Raw genomic sequence first — 19,672 nt, 5'->3', positions numbered from 1 at the left:
GTCGACATGCCTTTAGGTATGTGAGCTGATTCGTACACCACCATTTTTAGCCATACACCACTAAATGTGCATCAGACAGTTGTACAGTACAGTGCTTTAAAGCACAACTAGTGGTGTAGGGCTAAAATTTGGTGGGTACGAATCATCACCCTTTAGTTATCCTTTTGTTCATTTTTCGATTTTACTGTTCAAATTAGGGTTTCGGGTTGCGTTTTGTTGTAGTGGCCATATTTTAGCTCGTCGATAATAGCCTAGATGTTTGTATCTCGAAATGATGCCTTTTTATTAAGGGTTTATTTCATCAACGCAGAGTTTTTGCTCCTTGTTAGTTATGGTTTGAAGATTATATGTAAAGTAAAAAGGTTTATGTTGAATGTCAGATTAGTAATTACTGTTGCTTTTGTTGTATTTTGAGCTGATTGTATATGCAATGTGTGGGAAGTTAATTTTGGTTGCGTATGTTCATGATATTTTGATCACTGATTGGAGGTTTTAGGTTTATACAAGGCAAGTGATTTAGCTGTGGAAGGTCTTTTTTAGGGGTTTTATATCTGAAGTATGATCTGCTATGTAGCTTGTTTGTGGCTGTGTTTTAGTCTTTAGACAATGTGTGTTCAGCTCGGCTGCTAGCTTGCTTTTGTTTACTGCAAAAGCGCGATTAATTTTGTTATCTATAATGACGTTTAATGGCAAAGTTGTGTCTATACTGTTTAAGCGGTGAAACATACTTTAGATTGGTTTGCTGATACGGCTGCTGTAACCCCTGCAGGTCCTCGTTACACACCAGAGGATCCGAGTCTACCTAAACCATGGTGGGGTCTGGTTGATGGGAAAACAGGGTATCTTTACTTTTGGAATCCAAAGACTAATGTTACTCAATGTTAGAGGCCCTCGGGTCTTATGGATCTTGATCCACCACAAAACCGGTCCTCAGCTGCACTAAATTCAGATGTTTGTTCTGAACAAAGCCGTGATGATGGTGTTATTGGTGAGGATGTTAGACATGAAAGAAGTGGCAATGGTGGATCAGATATCTCTTATGAAACTATAGGTTATGATGTTTGTGTTCAACTTTTTTTTTTTTTTTTTTTAGGATTAGTTATGCATGTCGGTCTTACATCTTTCATTTGCTATTCGTTGGAATGGTGGCGTGCTGGAACTCAACACGGAGCAAATTGAAGCGTGTTTCAACTGATTTGATGATGTGTCCAGTTTTAATTGGTGAAAAATGAAAGAAAAATGAAAAGACTTAAAAAATACCTCACCCCTACCCAGCAACACGCCACCCATTATCTACCTGTTTACCAGCACGCCCATCAAGCACCCCACTCCCACCCAACAACACGCCAACACGCCTCGAAGGGTTAAAGATGGGCTTAACATTTCATTTTATGATTCAGTTTGCCCCTTGGTCTGGCTGAAGAAGAGGCCTCCTGTGGGTCCCCAAAAGAAACCGAGTCGGATGTTTTTAAGATGATACCGTTGAATTTACAGGTACTCAAAGCTGGCTTTTCTGCCCCCACTCCAATTCAAGCGCAATCATGGCCGATTGCTCTTCCAAGCCGCGACATAGTAGTCTTTGCCAAAACGGGTTCTGGAAAGACTTTGGGTTACTTAATTCCGGGATTCATTCATCTTAAGCGGACCCGAAAGAACCCTCAATTGAGTCCAACTGTGTTGGTTTTGTCTCCTACAAGAGAATTGGCTACACAGATTCAAGATGAAGCCCGCAAATTTGGAAAAGCTATTAATATATCTTGCACGGTATATATTATTTGCATGAATGCTTCAAATGAATTACGTTTTTGTTAGTTTAATTTTTTTGACTGTTTTCTTGTATGGTGAAGCACCAAAGGGTCCTCAAACTGGCCAGTGGCACAGACATTGTGGTTGCTACTCCTGGTTGTTTGAATGATATTCTTGAAATGGAAAAGGTCAGCCTTAGTGAGGTTACTTATTTGGTCTTAAATGAGGCGGACCGAATGTTGGATATGGGATTTGAACCTCAAATAAGGAAAATACTTAATGCGGTTCTAGCTCATCGCCAGACTCTTATGTACACAGCTACATGGCCAAAAGAGGTCCGCAAAATTGCAGTCGATTTACTGGTTAATCCAGTCGAAGTCAACATTTGCAATATTAATGAGCTTGTTGCCAATAAAGCCATTACACGGGTATGCTCTTATAGGGGTTGATATATTTTAAGTTGTGGGTTAAGACCCATGAATGTTTTTCACAAATTTATAACCTTTTTTTGTTCCAGCAAGTTATCAAACCGATACCCATATATAATGTTTCTTTCTTGATGAATAAAAATACATTTGGTGGTTTTGATTTACGTTGCAACATGTTGAGGTTTTGACTTACATTGAGAAACACCGAAGACCTGGAGGAGATAATAAGATCTCAAACACCAGGATCTAAGATAATTATCTTTTGTTCAACTAAAAAGATGTGTGACCAGCTGGCTCGAAATTTGACCCGCCAATTTGGTGCTGCTGCTATTCATGGAGACGAATCTCAGGGCGAAAGAGATCCCGTGCTGAGTCAGTTTCGCTCTGGCAGTTGTCCAGTGCTTGTAGCAACTGATGTTGCTGCTCTAGGGCTGGATGTAAAAGTCGGTGGAGCTCTGCTGGTGGTGGTTCTAGTTATGGTGGAAGAGGTAGTAGCTTTGGCGGCCGTGGCAGGTATTTTTTCTATAAGAAAACATTAAAAATCTTGATTAGTTAAATCCAAGGTTGCAAAAATCGCTGCTCGGGGAGTACTCTGTCGGGATTTTTTGGGGAGTAGTTGGCAACTCAGTGAATACTCGGATAATGACCAAGTTTGACTTTGACCGATTTTGACTGATTTTCCGATTAATCCCGAGTTTTGGCTGATTTTCCGAGTATCCCGAGTTTTGACCGAGTTTGACCAAGTTTGACAGACACCGAGTACTCCCGAGTTGCAAACTTCGAGTACTCGCAGAGTAATTCCGAGTTCTCCAACACCAACTAATCTTGATTGCAGTGACTGATAATAATTATAACATGATTGCAGTGACCAAGATTCAGGTGGTGGGTATCAGGCTAAGAGCTTCCATGATAGCATGTCAAGTGGACGGGGTAGAAGCCCGCCCAACAATGGTGGTTCCGGATGGGGTGCAGACCGTAACTGTAGCCGGAGCCCAGGCAATGATGGAGCAATCCTGGGGCCCATCCGTAACATAATACAGTAGTATGATTACTCACTTAGATGTGTCCAGGCTAGCTATATATTTTGGGTAATGACAAATCCACGACCCGTTTTGATAAATCCACCACACACATGCATTAAGGAGTTGTACTATACAACTCATTAATGCATGTGTGGTGGCTTTATCAAAAAGTGTGGTGGAAATATCACACCACCCAAATATTGTCTTGGGAGCTACTTCTAACATAGGAAGGGTTGTGCATTAGTTACTTTGGATGACGCGTGTGTAAAGTTTATTAGTTAGTACGCTATTGTAGCTGGATACTTGGATATATGCAATGCTAAGGTCTTCTCTTTCAAATCTTTTGCATTTATATACTTTATTGTGTACAAGTTACTGTTTATTTTACAAAACAAAAAATGTGATTAAAATACAAGAAGAACAAGGGAAATATTAAATGTATATTTGCTTGATTATATGTTGCTTGTAGGATTCAAACAGTCTTCGGCTTTGGCTTTATCTGCTTCGCTCTTGAATACAGAAATACTCCAGCAAGTGCCAAACCAGTTCCTGAAAGTGGAACGACCCAGCTTTATATAAAATTATATTCTTGTAACAAATTGTATAAACGCGTTATAAAAACTATTTTTACCAAGTGAGTTGATGGGAGAAACTGGCGTTTGGAAGAAAATAACAGACGACACAATGACTACAACTCTCTTCACACAGTTCCCCACTGCATGTGTCACGGGTGACACCATTCCTAGTATCATATACGAAACCTGTCACGCCAAAACACAATGTATAAAATTCCGACATATTATATATCAATGTAAGTTTTGTGATGACGTTACTAAAACCTTATGTACCTGTTGATAACTATGGAAGCAGATGCCAGCTAGGACAGATCTTACACATAGCTCTCGTACATTTACACCTTGACTCGCCTAACGAAAAAGGGTTAAAAGAACCTCTTGATAAGACACATAGCAGTTTAAGATATAGTAGTGAATTAGTAACTTTTGTATGACTAGACTCACAGCAAACTGCAGATTGTCTGGACTAAACTTAAAGCCTTCGAATAAGAATGCAAAAGGGATCAAGAGGATAAAAGAGATAATTGTCATCATAGAGAAGAGATTGATATTGTCCAAAGCTTCCTGTCAAAGGTTTGATTTTACAGTTTTACCCTTGATAAATAAGTAATTATACAAAAACTTATGAATATTGGTGAATGAGTAATTACCTCTTTTCTGACCATAAACTTTTTGCTAAGTACATTACGCGATTGGTTGGTAAAATTGGATGCCATTGCACTGCCAAAACCGATCCTGTATTTGTTCATAGTATACATAACACAGTCAGGTACGATTGTGGACTCGTTTTTTTTTTTTTTTTTTTTTTGAATTTATGGACTCAAAAAGTTCGAATTCAGACCAGTTAAACGAAGCTTCTGTGAAAGATGCCAATGCAACACCACCAACAATAGGCACTAGAGATGAAACGACCCATAATGTCGGTCTCTATTGATATATATATATCACAAGTGAGAACAAATATTTATATATGAATCTTGATGAATGTATTCGTTGTAGTTGTAAATTGACGATACTGACCTCAGAAAGTAGCAGAACCGAGAAGAGAACGGTGAAAAAAGGCTCCATTGCTTTAATTGTGTGAGTGAATGAAACTGCAACTTTTCCCAGACTTATATTCGTTAAAAGGTTGCCCATTGTGTGTGTCACTGATAACATCAGAATTGGTACGATCTGACATACAAGCATTGAAACGTTAGGTACCGATGGAATCATCGAAACGATTATAATGCCATCAACTATAGTAGTATATATAAACACCTGTGATTTATAAATCTTTGGTCTTGGATGAAGTTTAAGCGCCCACATAATCAAAATCATCAAAGTACCACACCCAAATTGAAACGTTGTAACTGTTGTTGGGTACGGAAATACCTTGAGAACCTGCAAAACATGCAATAAATCTGTTCATAGCTATATCTCTTTCTCCTTTAGTCATATGATATGTATTTTGAACTTCATCTTTGTGTGTGTGTGTCTGTGTTTAAATTTTATTTATTTACATAGGATTTTTCTAATCATAGCCAGAGTTGTCATAAAGGTGCAAAAAGACTTGTGTTTTTTAATAATGGCCATTTAAAAAGTCAACATTTACCGGTATGCAACATTGCAACACATTAATGCACCTTAACGACAAACTTATAGGCTCTTGTTAGATTAATCCATTTACATATTAGGCAAATTAGGCAACTAGAATGTTCTTTTTTTCTAATTATTTTAGAACAGCCAAACTACAAGCTATCCCATATAATAGTAGTGCACTCTCAGGTTGAAACACATGATCCTGTTGAAAACTACTGATGCTTATAACAAAAAAAATAAAAATAAATAGTGAATGAGAGATGCACAAAACCTGCTTATTGAAAATATTGAAGTAGATGTTCAGTAGGTACCAAACTCCAAACATAACTGCCAGTTGCAGAGTCCGGCCAACTTTAGCCGGATTCGTAGACTCGTTGGAACTTTCAGGCGTAGAAGCAGCAGCCCTGACGACTTCCAAATCATTGTGACTTGGTTTCAGGTACAAGAATGGAGAGTAATTAAAGATCGAGTGAGCGCGAATATAGGTCCCTGGAGTATCTGAATACGAGCTTCTACAGATGTTACTGTTCGATAAATGGATTGATGAGAAAGGTGAACAGTAACATTGTGAAAGTGGTATGATTTTAGGTACGGAATTTCGATTGTTGTGGTTTAGAGGTTTCGGATTAAGATTTGAGTTTGAAAGAGCTAATGCATAACTCTCCATTGCTTGTTTGTGGAAGAAAATGAGGGATTTTGATCATGTATTTGTGGGCTTGATTCAGAGATTTTAATTGTGGCATAGTTTGCATGCTCATAAAAATCCAATAACTTATATGTTAGGAAGGTAGGGACATTGAAATGGACTAGTTATAGTATTAGTTGAAAAATAAAATATATATATGAGTGATACATAACTGCGTATTTATTTCTAGTTACCGGACACCATCATATTCTTAATTCATACATCATCAAGTAATGCTTTTAAAACATTGATACTTTCACTTTTGTCTTAATTTAGGCTATATAACTAAAAAAATACCAGTATAAGCTATATATTTTCAAAAAGTGTACTAATATAAACGGACAAAACTTGTTAACCGGATAAAAAAACTCAACGATGACGTGGTATCTTTATGGAGAATGGCGATGGTAATACATCGGAACAAATCACTTTTTATATAGTCAAATCGAAAAAAACTGAAAGTATATGACTTATTTGTAGTTATATAAAATGCAAAAAAAAAAATGTTAAATAATTAAGTTTATCGGTTCGTAACGGGTCACCAATAGTCTACATTTAAACACTTTTTGAAAGTATATAGTACATCGTGACAAAATAAATGTATATAGTTTATTTATATTGTTAACTCTATTTTAAAACATGTTTGATGGTGTATGGCTAGATATGAGACTATTTGTAGTGGTTGGGGGTGTGGTTGGGGGCGTGAGTTGCTTTTTGTACTTTTTGATGACTAGGACGTGTGGGTTAGTTGTGTGGAGTAGTGGTGGTGTGGGTGGGTTCGTGGAATGCTGATGTGGCATTTAATTTTTAATTTTTGTGTTTTATTTAATTATTTTATATTATTTTTTGTATTTAATTAATATTTTAAAAGTATATTTTAATTACAACGGCTATATTTTGAACTGTTTTTTTTTTTTTTTTCTAACAGCTAGATTCCTCCACTTCCTCCCCTATATATACAACCTCATCTCTCAAATCATAACACACACACTTCATATCTTCTAAAACTCTCAAATCATAAACACACACACTTCGAAATGAGCCCGTTGAATGTTGTTGTTAAAGTTCACTACGGAGGTGAATTTGATAGCGAAATGAGGAATTATACCGAGTGTGAAACACGAGATTATTATATGGATGTTCGTAAGTTTCCAAGTTATATGTGTTTGCTTGAGTTGCTACAGCGAGACATAATCTACCCCACTAAACAAATCTGGTTTTTTCAAAAAACCCAACGCTCGTGCCTCGCTACTAGAAGAAGATCACGATTGGTTTGGTGCGATTGGGCGAGCCTTGTTACGTAACCAACCAATTAACCTTTACACCGAATGGATTGATGAAAGTTACGCCATTTCTGTAAGTGAAGATGAAGCTGCTCCTGAATCTCCAGGGTTTCAGCAACACGATCCACGTGAATTCGAAGATTGATGAATGTGTTCGCAGAAAATAGCCGTTAGGATATTATGTTGTTGTTGTTTTTTTTTTTTTAGAAATAATGTAAACGTTTAAGTAATATTGAAATAAACGGCTATATCTTTAAAATAGAAAACAATTCATTACATAATTATAAATTCATTAATCATAACATACAATAACTGAACTTACTTAAACGAAACATTACATAATTATAAATTCACTAAACGAAACTACTCATCATTAGCAGTACGAAAGTAAGGGGATAAGTTCCAAACGTGCTCGGTTAAATCTGCTTCTAACTTTCTGTGAACTTGCCTATCTCTTATTTCCTTAACCCTTGCATCTCGATCCCTCAAATCCCTTTGTAACCGTCGTGGTGGGTTCCTTTCTATCATTCTTTTTTCTCTCCTACCTATAACAAATCCGTTATTTTCTTGAATCATGTTATGTAATACGAGACATGCATACACATGTCTTCTAATTTTGTTGAAGTCCAAAGATCTTGCCGAAGTTTTTAACATTGCAAATCTACCCTGTAATACTCCAAATGAACGCTCAATATCTTTTCTGGCACTTTCTTGAAACCGTTAAAAAAATTTTCGCGGTTCGTCAATAGGAGAATGGGGTGCTTTGACCAACATAGCCCAATCAGAGTATATACCATCACCTAGGTAATACCCTCTATCGTAGTGATGCCCATTTACATCAAAATGGTGAAGGAGGAGCGGTACCGTCCTTTATACTGTTGAACAACGGTGAGGCATTTAAAACATTAATGTCGTTGTTTGCACCTGCCATACCAAAGAATCCATGCCATATCCACAAATCTTGAGATGCGACTGCTTCAAGCATAATGGATGGTCCCTTTTTATCACCTCTAGTATATTGTCCTTGCCACGCAACAGGACAATTCTTCCACTCCCAGTGCATACAATCAATACTACCAAGCATACCGGGTAAACCATGTTTTTGTGCGTGAAAATTATAAAGCCGAGCAATATCTTCGGCTGTTGGCTTTCTCAAATACTCTCTCGCAAACAAATGAAATACGCATTTGCAAAAATAATCTAAACATAAAGCAGCAGTTTTCTCACCAATTTTTATGTATTCGTCAAACATATCAGGTGTAGTTCCATACGCCATTTGACGTATGGCCGCGGTACACTTTTGTAATATTGTCAAACTTTGACGACCATCGGCATCGGGACGTTCTCTAAAATACATAAAATATTCGGGAATATCACTACAATTAAAGTTAGATATACCTTCGACTATTCGGAGAAATAATTGACGACTCATTCGAAAACGTCGTTTGAATTTGTTTTCCGGATACACTGGTGAATTCGCAAAATAATCATTGAATAACCTGTCAGCCGCACTTTCACGATCCCTTGGAATATAAATTCGAGTTCGAGGGACTCGCGAACTACTAGCTTTTCCATCCACTTCTTCTTCGCCCATACTACTAACAAAGTTAACAATTTTTTCATCATCCGAATCGTCATCAATTAAAAATTGGAGCATCTTGAACGTTTTCTCCATAATGTATAATGTTTAGAGTGATTAATTTGAAAAGAAAAAATAAGATTGAAAGAAAGAATTGGTGTAAAATGAGTTAAAATTAGGTATATAAATAGGATAAAAAATATAGGAAGTTTTTTTTTTTTTTTTTTTATTTGCCAACGGATACTTTCAGAGTATCCAACCAAACAGTGCCACGTGTCTCGAATTCCCCAACAATGCCGTTGCCTTCCCCGTTGGAAACCGCCCCACGCCCCATTTTTTCCCCCCGGAAACGCCTTGATACGGCAGTGGGGGGCGGCGCGGGTGCCACCTCACCCTCCCACACCGTTTACTATGCACCGATACAATGAGTCTGATAGTGTATAGATTATCGGTCTCTGTAAATAAATAAATCAAACAAACCTTTAAACTTGCACCATACACGTTTTTTTAATGACTAATGTGGTCCCATCAAAATTACAGATACATATTATTCATAATCGTTTTCATATCATAAATGTGGTAATATTGTTAAAAAGAATTTAACGGAATATTATATCTCAATGTAAGTTTAATGTGTATAAAGATAATTAATTAATAATTTTAGCATTACTTTTTGCATTTTATATATATGATTAATTAATAATTAATTGATTGTGTACAAGCTGTTGTTTGTTACATAACAAAAAGGGTGATCAAGGACAATAAAATAAGGGTATAAATTAATGTTTGTGCTAGTATGAATTAGTCCATCTTCGGCTTTATCCGCTTTACTCTTGAATACATAAAGACGCCAGCGAGGGCCAAACCAGTTCCTGTAATTCAAAACGAACCAGTTCATTCAATAAAATCATAAAAAGGTAAAAACCAGTAACAAAGTGTAAACGCAGTATAAGATCTGTTTTACCAAGGGAGTTAATGGGAGAAACTGGTGTTTTGAAAAAGATAACAGACGACACAATTACTACTACTCGTTTTAAACAGTTCCCCACTGCATGCGTCACCGGTGACACCTTTCCTAGTATCATATACGACACCTGAAATTATAATTAGGGGTTATTATCGCTGCATTGACATAGTCGAAACGGAAGATGATCGCAATGGGTTGTTTAGTCCCACTCGGGTGATCCCTATCGCTGTTCAAAAAAGAAATTAATCACAAATTACAGAACAGTGATTGGGGCCATGAGTTACTTGCAAGAAGTCTCAGGTTTGAATCATGTCTAGGACGAATTTTTAGTGGTGGCCAGGGATGGGTTGGATATAGGCATGGAGGAATCATGTTGGGCTACATACATGAGAGTATGAGATCGGATTACTCGCCCTCCAGGGTAGTCCGAACAGGGAAAACCTTCTACCTCCTTTACCCACAAATTACAGAACGCCGGAACATATAATAACAATGAAGATTATTTCATAATTTGTGAATGTGTTGGAGCTGCACCTGTTGATAACTATGGAAGCAGATGCCAGCTAGGACAGATCTTACACATAACTCCCGTACGTTTACACCTTGACTTGCCTAATAAAAAAAGTTAAATTTTTTTTTTTTTTTTTCACTTTAAAGACATGTTGCAGTTGTAAATATGTTACTTTTGTATGACTTTACTCACAGCAAGCTGCAAATAGTCTGGACTGATTTTGACGCCTTCGAATAAGAACGCAAAAGGGATCAAGAAGATAAAAGAGATAATTGTCATAATGGAGAAGAGATTGATATTGTCCAGAGCTTCCTGTCCACGTCAGCTTGTTAATTAACCGTTCGATTTATTATATATGGATTAATGGATTAATAGCAGACTAATTACCTCTTTCCTGTCCATAAACTTTTTGCTAAGTACATTACGTGTTTGGTTACTAACATTTGAAGCCATTGCACTCCCAAAACCAACCCTGTATTTGCTCAAATAATAAATTATATTGAAAATATCCTAAAACTTATGGACTGATAAAATTTGATTTCGAACCAGTTAAATGAAGCCTCTGTGAAAGATGCTAATGCCACACCACCAACAATTGGTACAAGAGATGAAACGACCCATAATGTCGGTCTCTAAAAGGTAAACATACTAAAAGTGAGCGTAAAAAACAAATATTAATGCGAATTTAATCTCGAAAATAGTGACAAGCAATTACTGACTGCCGAAAGTAGGACGGTCGAGAAGAGAACGGTGAAAAACGGCTCCATGGCTTTAATTGTGTGAGTGAAAGAAACTGCAACTCTTCCTATACTTATATTAGTCATAAGGTTTCCCATCATATGTGCCGCCGTCAATGTTAGGACAGGCACGATCTGAGATAGAAGCGTTTAAAATACACGCGCAAAGGGAAACAGTAAGTAAAAACAGGTAAACAGATAAGGTTTTTCCTGTTCACCTGTGATTTATAAATTTTTGGTCTTGGATGAAGTTTAAATGCCCACATGAACAAAATCATCAGAGTACCGCACCCAAATTGGAACGTTGTAAGCGTCGTTGGGTATGGAAAAACCTTGAGAACCTGTAAGAAATAAATACTACTTGTACAATTTATTTATAACATAAAAATGGTAATAATGCTACATTTGGCGAATGCAGGAATTTTATTCAGAGGGTGTAAAATGTTAAAAATTATAAAAAAACAAGTAAACGGAGGCAAAATGTCTGACTTTTAACATATAAATACACTAAATATCGAACTTTAACACATAGATATACTAAAACAAAATTTGGGTGGACGGCCGACCACGGTTAACCCTTAATAGGTTCGCCACCTACAAAGTTGAATTAAGTTTGATACTAATAGTGGATACTCTTGTAAAAAACTTGATTAGAAAATGTATGTAACAAAAAGAGAAGCTAGCAAATGAGAGAGGCCAATATACCTGTTTGTTGAGGATGTTGAAGTAGATATTTAACAGGTACCAAAGTCCAAACATGGCAACGAGTTGCGTAGTTTGGCCAAATTTAGCTGGATTTGCAAACTCGTTGGAGCTTTCAGGAGCGAAAGCTGTAGCCCTGACGACCTCCAAATCATTGCGAGTTCGTTTCGGGTACAAGAAGGGTGATGTATGTAAGGTTGAGTTAGTGCAGAAACAGAGCCCTGGAGTGTATGAATATGTGTTTTTATAGTTGTTACTGCTTAATAATGAAAGATTTGATGAAAAAAGTGGTTTGATTTTGTGATTGATATGTTTAAGAGGTTTTGGATTAAAAGTGGAGCTTGTAAGAGCTAATGCAAAACTCTCCATGTGCTTGTTTGTTTTAGCGAATGAGAGATTTTGGTTTTTGCATAGTTTACATGTCATATAAATATAAATTAAATCCTTTATTTATGTCAATGTTAATAAAGTGGCACATTTTACTTGACTTGTTACATTGGTATTATGATTATTAATTATCCCAAAGTTGTTTTTAAGAATTTTTTTTTTAAATAGTTTTATTTATAGGGTATTTACAAAGTCAAAATTTACAAAAATAGGAAAACCGGCATTTCAAATGCCGGTTTGCAACTTGTCACCTCAAACCGACATTTCAAATGCCGGTTTGCCAACGTGGCATTTTATTTTATTTATTTATTATTTTTTTTTTTTGAGATCTTACAAACTCGTAAGCTCGTTTTGTTTTGAAAAGTTTTAAAGCTAGTTTTGTTTTTGAAAGGTTTCAATACAAAGCTCAATATATTTTGATACCGAGTAATACATATAGTTAACTAAATTTTACGAGTAAAAAACTTTTCAAAACAAAACGAGCTTTAAACCCTTTCAAAACAAAACGAGCTTTAAAATATTTCAAGAACATATAGTTTTTTTGTTTTGAAAAGTTTTTTACTCGTAAAATTTAGTTAACTATATGTATTACTCTGTATCAAAATATATCGAGCTTTGTTTTGAAACTTTTCAAAACAAAACGAGCTTTAAAATCTTTCAAAACAAAAGGAGCGTATCACGAGTTTGTAAGATCTAAAAAAAAAAACATTAGAAAAATGCCACGTAGGCAAACCGGCATTTGAAATGCCGGTTTGGGGGACAAGTTGCAAACCGGCATTTAAAATGTCGGTTTCCATATTTTCGTAAATTTTGACTTTGAGAAACTATTATTGTAATAAACCTTATAAATAAAACTATTTTTAAAAAAATTCTGTTTTTAACTAGTTACATTGTTCACGAATTCGAGTCTTACATGGAGATTTCATAATGTAGTTTGCTTTGTAATTATTTATGAAACCCTTTATAGACATCGTTGTCTGAGTCTGTCATATAATAATTGTTCAGGAAGTGCTTCTCAAGGATGATTAAAATCAGAGTCTGTCATATGATAATTGTTCATTGGAACATCCATAATATGTGAAACATATATGATCGGGTGATGAGAACTTATTTAGTGATCGCCCGCCATTGACTCCAATAGTCCAATTTCGCTGTTGAAAAAGGTTACATTGGTATTCACGATTATCTTTCAAAATGCTAGTCAAACATGCAAAAGTGAATCCAATAGACCATCAAATCTAGACAATAAATATTTTCTCTAATTGTTACTCCATCATTCATGCACTTGTACATAATAATAAATTAAAGGTAAATTGTACATAATATTAATAAATTAAAAATATATTATTAAAAAAAGAAAAAAAACTTGTACATAATAATAAATTAAAAATATATTAATATTAATAAATATATAAAATAATAATAATAATTGGTAAAGGTAAATTTTCAAGTAGCATTTAGTTTTTAAAACATATATATGTGAAAAAATAGGGTCCATCTATCTATAAATATTTTAAAATATGATGACCCGAAAATTTCTGACCAAATTTAAACTTAATCTTTGTATGATTAACATTTCCGACACGATAAGCAAAGTCTGTAAAACTGAATCTCAAAATTTTTGAACTACTTTTATATATTTAAATACCCTTCGGTTGTTTTCGACGATTCGCGAACAATTATATGTAAATAGATACATATATACTATAACTTGAAAAGGTAACAATGTATTAATTATTTGATACCGTACATTAAACTTATTGGTTTAAATATTTATTTGAATATATATGATAAGTTGAAATATTTATTATTAAAATTTATTTATAAATAACTTCCAATGTGTATTTAAAAACTGATTTATGTATATTAAAAAGATATATACATATATATAATTTCAAGTTATTTAGTAAACGATAGTAACATTTTTAAATTGCTACAGTACCCAAAATGCTACAGTGTTTTTGAAAATTACTATTTGCTACAGTGAATTGCTACAGTAAAAATTGACGTTGCTCAAGTAACTTTGCTACAGTGGTATAGTTTATGGATGATTTAAGACTATATTTTGACAAAGGTACGAGTCACGAAATGTAAAATGCAAGTTTTCTAAGCGTACGAAAATGCGTTCGAGAAATCGGAACCGGGACATAAGTCGAGTGACGACGTACGACATATCGGAACAAAAATTACAAGTCAACTATGCACGTGAATTTAATATAATATATAATTAATTATATAAATTATATATATTATATATTAATATTTATATTATGTCGACAAAGATAAAAACAAATGAACCAGGCTGGTGACAGTTGGCCATGCGATCGCATGGCCATATGCACATGAAACCATGTGATCGCATGGAAGGAGAAATCATGCCACACTATAAAAGCTCGACCATTTTTACTTGTGATTTAATTTAATTTTACTCCTTATTATTTAAATTATTTAAATTATTATTATTATTATTATTAATAATAAGATTATTATTAATCTTATTATTTTTATTATTAGTGTTATTATTTTTGCGATACAAAAATAATAATGTACATAAAATATTACGACGGAGTGCTGTCCAAGTAATTTTCAAAACGAATTTCCGAGCGAGCTAGAGCTAAGGAAAATATGGGTTATTACCAAGGAAATTATGGGTAATGATCGGGGGTATTTTTGTGAATTAAACCTCGTGTTTATCATCTCCGATGCGTCTACGTGCTTTCCTGTAATATTGTATATCAATATTAAACAGTGAGTTTCATATGATCCCTTTTACTCAATATATTTTTGGGCTGAGAATACATGCGACTGTTTATAAATACTGAAAATACTAGATTTATATGCGTGAGTTTCATTGATCCCTTTTTAATTGCTTTTGCAATATATATTTTTGGGCTGAGAATACATGCACTTTATTTTAAACACAATGGATACAAGTACATACTAAATTCTACACTGAGTTTGAACCAAAAATCCCTTAGCTTTGGTAACTAGTAACTGTCAGTTATAAGAACTGGTGGGCGCGAGTAGTAGTATATGGATCCATAGGGCTTGATATCCCCGTCCGAGCTAGAGCACTAGCCTTTTAACGGACGTATGCTATTTGAGAAGCGTACACGTTGGTTTGCGTGTATTATTAAGATGATTATACAAAGGGTACAAATTATATATACGTTAAGTTTAGTTACCAGGGTGCTCAATTTCGTAGAATATTTTGATAAACGTTTCGGATGAAACAACTGAAATCTTGTGGTCCACCTTTTATGTAAAACCTATTGATAAACGTTTTGAATAAAACAACTGAGATCTTGTGATCAACCTTTACATACAGATGATTTGAAATGTTAAATGTGATGACCCGAAAATTTTTGACTTATTTAAACCAATTCTCTATACGATTTATTATTTTAACACGTTAAACAAAGTCTGTTAGATTGAGTCTCAAAATTTTAGAACTGTTACATATATACAATTACCTTTGACTACTCTCGACGATTCATGAACAATTATATGTATGTATATATATATGTACAAGTAAAAACGACTTTCCTACAGTAAAAATTACTTTGCTACAGTAAACACTTTTTGCTACAGTAAACACTATTTGATGTCGACGAACTAGCAAACAAAAACAGAAAAGGCGGCCATGCGATCGCATGGCAAAAACACTGAAAACTCATGCGATCGCATGAGCTACAGTAAATCGAAAAGTACTATAAAAGGTCAGTTTTGCTCGACGAAATATTTCATAAATATATATGTACGTTATTTTATAATTATAATTATAATTATAATTATAATTATAATTTTAATTTTAAGTTTAATAATAATAAAGTATATTCGAGGGTATTTTTAATTCGGGTTTCAAACCGTTTTAAAATAAGGAAATATTGGGTATTGTTCGGGGTATTGTTCTTGAATCCAAGACCAACCATACAGTCATCTACCATCATTACGTCTACGCAATTTGCCTACAATATTGAATCGCAATATTGAACTGTGAGTTATAGTCTCCCTTTTTAAATACTTTAAATATTTTTGGGCTGAGAATACATGCAATTTATTTTAAACGCAATAAGACACAAGTACATACAAAATTCTACACTGAGTTAAACCGAAAATCCCTTAGCTTTGGTAACTAGTAGCTGCCAGTACATAGGATATGGACTGGTGGGCGCGAATAATTGTATATGGATCCATAGGGCTTGACATCCCCGTCCGAGCTAGAGCGCTAGCCTTTCAACGGACGTATGTTATTTGAGTTTAAGACACGTTGGTTTGCGTGTATTAAAACGAATGGGGTAATTATCACTATAGCGTTAAGTTTAGTTACCAGGGTGCTCTGTTACGTAGAATCTATTGATAAACTTTTGATGAAATCTTGTGGTCTATCTTTATATATGTTTATGACTCGAGCAATTAAACCTATAACTCACCAACATCCGTGTTGACTTTTTAGCATGTTTTATTCTCAGGTCCTTAGAATGCTTCCGCTGTGATGTGCTTGTTGCCTGCATGGAGTCTCTCATGCTTTGTACAAAGTTTATTGCATTCAAAATAAAACTGCGCTGTGTAATAAATAATTGGACTGTGATGTCAACCTGTAAATTAAAGACTTATGTATTTTGGGGTTTTGCTTATACCTAAGCACTCGCCCACATGTTTATAACTTTCTATGTTTAGAAAGTCACTTATTTTAATGAATGCAATATTTTATCAAAACGTATCATATAGAGGTCAAAACCTCACTGTGGAATCAATGATTAACGTGCCGCGTCAATAGCGATTTTGACGGGTCGTTACAGTTGGTATCCGAGCTTGAGGTCATAGGGAACCAGAAATTACATTATTGTGTTTAATTGGTAATTGTTAGGATGCATTAGTGAGTCTGGACTATGACCATATCTGTTTTTCCTGATTTTTGCTTATTATTTGGTCAAAAACATTATATGTGATATATTTATATGCTAACGTAATTGTTGTTTCAATTATGTGATAGATGACTTCCTCTAATCCTATCATTTTGTACGACTCGGAATCGGACACTGAATCTATTCTATCCACAACTGAAAAGGGCGTTCCAATACCTATTAAAGAAGAAATTGTGTTAGCCGGGGAATCTCAACTCCCGGTAAACCCAGAGGAGGTTCCAGCTCCACCCAGCTTTAGTTTTCCGGAGCCACAGTATCGTTGGCATGGACCCATGATCCCTGGAGTAAACGAGGATCGTCCATTTCTAAACAAATATGGACATTGGTCCAGATATACCGCCGACGGGCGGGTTGTGCCGATTACGCCTGGCAGATTTCGGTTCATGACCACCGGTACATATTCTTGCAGTTCGTCATCATATTCTCCTACACATGACTCAGACAGTTCGTCATCAGACGAGATCAGTAAGGAGGAGGATTTCGCTAATGAAATAAAAGAGATCACTAAGGAGAAATTCCAACTTGCTATAGATAATAAAAACAACCACAATAATAAAATGTCCTTAGTTATTAAAAAAGAACAGGACCATTCGATCCGTAACCACCCTTATTGTATAAAACCCACTGAGGTAACGGGTACCTCAAAACCCCAACTAAAAATAAAATACACTGCCAGAATGTCTGTCGGACCATGTGCACACAAACAATTGGCAGAGAGAACCAAATGGGAAGAAGTTTCTGATAGTTCTGAATGAACGACCTCGCAACCATAAATCTTCCATGCGCTATTTTATTACTTATGTGTGCTACTCTATCTTGTTATGTAAAATAAGCATATGTAAAATATCAGTATTGTATGGTATTGTATTATTTTGGTTTATTAATAATAAATGCATGGAATGATTATTTGTATTATTACTACTTCTTATTATTATTATTACATAATAATGTAGTAACTCGCTATAATTTTTCATAGTGGAATATTATTAGGATTTTAGTAGTTAATTCCTTGTACTAGCTATTATGTATGAACTTAACGGGTAGGTAATACCCTAGAAATAATTATAAAATGCTAATAAGAAGAAAAGGCTTTTATAATAATCGGTTCATATTATTAATATGCTACGATTAACTATTGACAACTCATTTTACCTATAATATTCTATATGATTAAATTATATCTGTTGTGTTTATTGAAGAAACATGTCTCAAATGTCGGATGCTGAGTTTGAGCAACTAGTCGAGAAACGTGTGAATGAAAGAATTGCTGCAACCGAAGCAGCAAAAGCAACATCCGAAGCAGCAGCCAAAGTGAAATGTCCCGTTCTTATTGATTAAAAACGTTCCATATTAATTGATTTCGTTGCGAGGTTTTGGCCTCTATATGAGACGTTTTTCAAAGACTGCATTCATTTTTAAAACAAACCATAACCTTTATTTCATAGATAAAGGTTTTAAAAAGCTTTACGTAGATTATCAAATAATGATAATCTAAAATATCCTGTTTACACACGACCATTACATAATGGTTTACAATACAAATATGTTACAACAAAATAAGTTTCTTGAATGCAGTTTTTACACAATATCATACAAGCATGGACTCCAAATCTCGTCCTTATTTAAGTATGCGACAGCGGAAGCTCTTAATAATCACCTGAGAATAAACATGCTTAAAACGTCAACAAAAATGTTGGTGAGTTATAGGTTTAACCTATATATATCAAATCATAATAATAGACCACAAGATTTCATATTTCAATACACATCCCATACATAGAGATAAAAATCATTCATATGGTGAACACCTGGTAACCGACATTAACAAGATGCATATATAAGAATATCCCCATCATTCCGGGACACCCTTCGGATATGATATAAATTTCGAAGTACTAAAGCATCCGGTACTTTGGATGGGGCTTGTTAGGCCCGATAGATCTATCTTTAGGATTCGCGTCAATTAGGGTGTCTGTTCCCTAATTCTTAGATTACCAGACTTAATAAAAAGGGGCATATTCGATTTCGATAATTCAACCATAGAATGTAGTTTCACGTACTTGTGTCTATTTTGTAAATCATTTTTAAAACCTGCATGTATTCTCATCCCAAAAATATTAGATTTTAAAAGTGGGACTATAACTCACTTTCACAGATTTTTACTTCGTCGGGAAGTAAGACTTGGCCACTGGTTGATTCACAAACCTATAACAATATATACATATATATTAAAGTATGTTCAAAATATATTTACAACACTTTTAATATATTTTGATGTTTTAAGTTTATTAAGTCAGCTGTCCTCGTTAGTAACCTACAACTAGTTGTCCACAGTTAGATGTACAGAAATAAATCGATAAATATTATCTTGAATCAATCCACGACCCAGTGTATACGTATCTCAGTATTGATCACAACTCAAACTATATATATTTTGGAATCAACCTCAACCCTGTATAGCTAACTCCAACATTCACATATAGAGTGTCTATGGTTGTTCCGAAATATATATAGATGTGTCGACATGATAGGTCGAAACAT

At 34.8% G+C, this 19,672-nt stretch overlaps 2 protein-coding genes and 1 pseudogene across 2 annotated transcripts; 1 reads left to right on the top strand and 2 right to left on the bottom strand.

Annotated features, from left to right (window-relative positions):
* Nucleotides 1–714: 714 nt before the first annotated feature.
* LOC139863594 (ATP-dependent RNA helicase-like protein DB10) lies at nt 715–3,562 on the top strand (annotated as a pseudogene).
* LOC139862004 (phosphoenolpyruvate/phosphate translocator 2, chloroplastic-like) lies at nt 3,524–6,083 on the bottom strand. Its single transcript, XM_071850543.1, has 9 exons — nt 5,624–6,083; nt 5,032–5,154; nt 4,792–4,944; nt 4,613–4,698; nt 4,422–4,506; nt 4,216–4,335; nt 4,045–4,122; nt 3,828–3,957; nt 3,524–3,745 (listed from the first exon to the last, which is right to left on the bottom strand). Exons 1-9 carry the CDS (start codon nt 6,017–6,019, stop codon nt 3,669–3,671), a joined length of 1,248 nt encoding a protein of 415 aa, XP_071706644.1. The 5' UTR covers nt 6,020–6,083; the 3' UTR covers nt 3,524–3,668.
* Nucleotides 6,084–9,645: 3,562 nt separating this feature from the next.
* On the bottom strand, nt 9,646–12,190 carry LOC139861742 (phosphoenolpyruvate/phosphate translocator 2, chloroplastic-like). Its single transcript, XM_071850238.1, has 9 exons — nt 11,820–12,190; nt 11,333–11,455; nt 11,097–11,249; nt 10,924–11,009; nt 10,765–10,849; nt 10,570–10,689; nt 10,401–10,478; nt 9,864–9,993; nt 9,646–9,771 (listed from the first exon to the last, which is right to left on the bottom strand). Exons 1-9 carry the CDS (start codon nt 12,183–12,185, stop codon nt 9,701–9,703), a joined length of 1,212 nt encoding a protein of 403 aa, XP_071706339.1. The 5' UTR covers nt 12,186–12,190; the 3' UTR covers nt 9,646–9,700.
* Nucleotides 12,191–19,672: the final 7,482 nt, after the last annotated feature.

The sequence above is a fragment of the Rutidosis leptorrhynchoides genome, chromosome 8 (genome assembly GCF_046630445.1).
Source record: "Rutidosis leptorrhynchoides isolate AG116_Rl617_1_P2 chromosome 8, CSIRO_AGI_Rlap_v1, whole genome shotgun sequence".
Classification (NCBI taxonomy): domain Eukaryota; kingdom Viridiplantae; phylum Streptophyta; class Magnoliopsida; order Asterales; family Asteraceae; genus Rutidosis; species Rutidosis leptorrhynchoides.
The sequence above is the reverse complement of the archived record's forward strand: the minus strand, read 5'-3'. Positions and strand labels throughout refer to the sequence as shown.

Coding starts and splice junctions, on each gene's coding strand:
- LOC139862004 (XM_071850543.1), bottom strand. CDS start 6,019: ATGGAGAGTTATGCATTAGCTCTTTCAAACTCAAATCTTAATCCGAAA. Junction 4,507..4,612: donor ACAGAAGCTTCGTTTAACTG/GTCTGAATTCGA, acceptor GAACAAATACAG/GATCGGTTTTGGCAGTGCAA. Junction 4,336..4,421: donor AGTTTATGGTCAGAAAAGAG/GTAATTACTCAT, acceptor AACCTTTGACAG/GAAGCTTTGGACAATATCAA.
- LOC139861742 (XM_071850238.1), bottom strand. CDS start 12,185: ATGGAGAGTTTTGCATTAGCTCTTACAAGCTCCACTTTTAATCCAAAA. Junction 11,250..11,332: donor CAAAAATTTATAAATCACAG/GTGAACAGGAAA, acceptor CTTCTATCTCAG/ATCGTGCCTGTCCTAACATT. Junction 10,850..10,923: donor ACAGAGGCTTCATTTAACTG/GTTCGAAATCAA, acceptor GAGCAAATACAG/GGTTGGTTTTGGGAGTGCAA.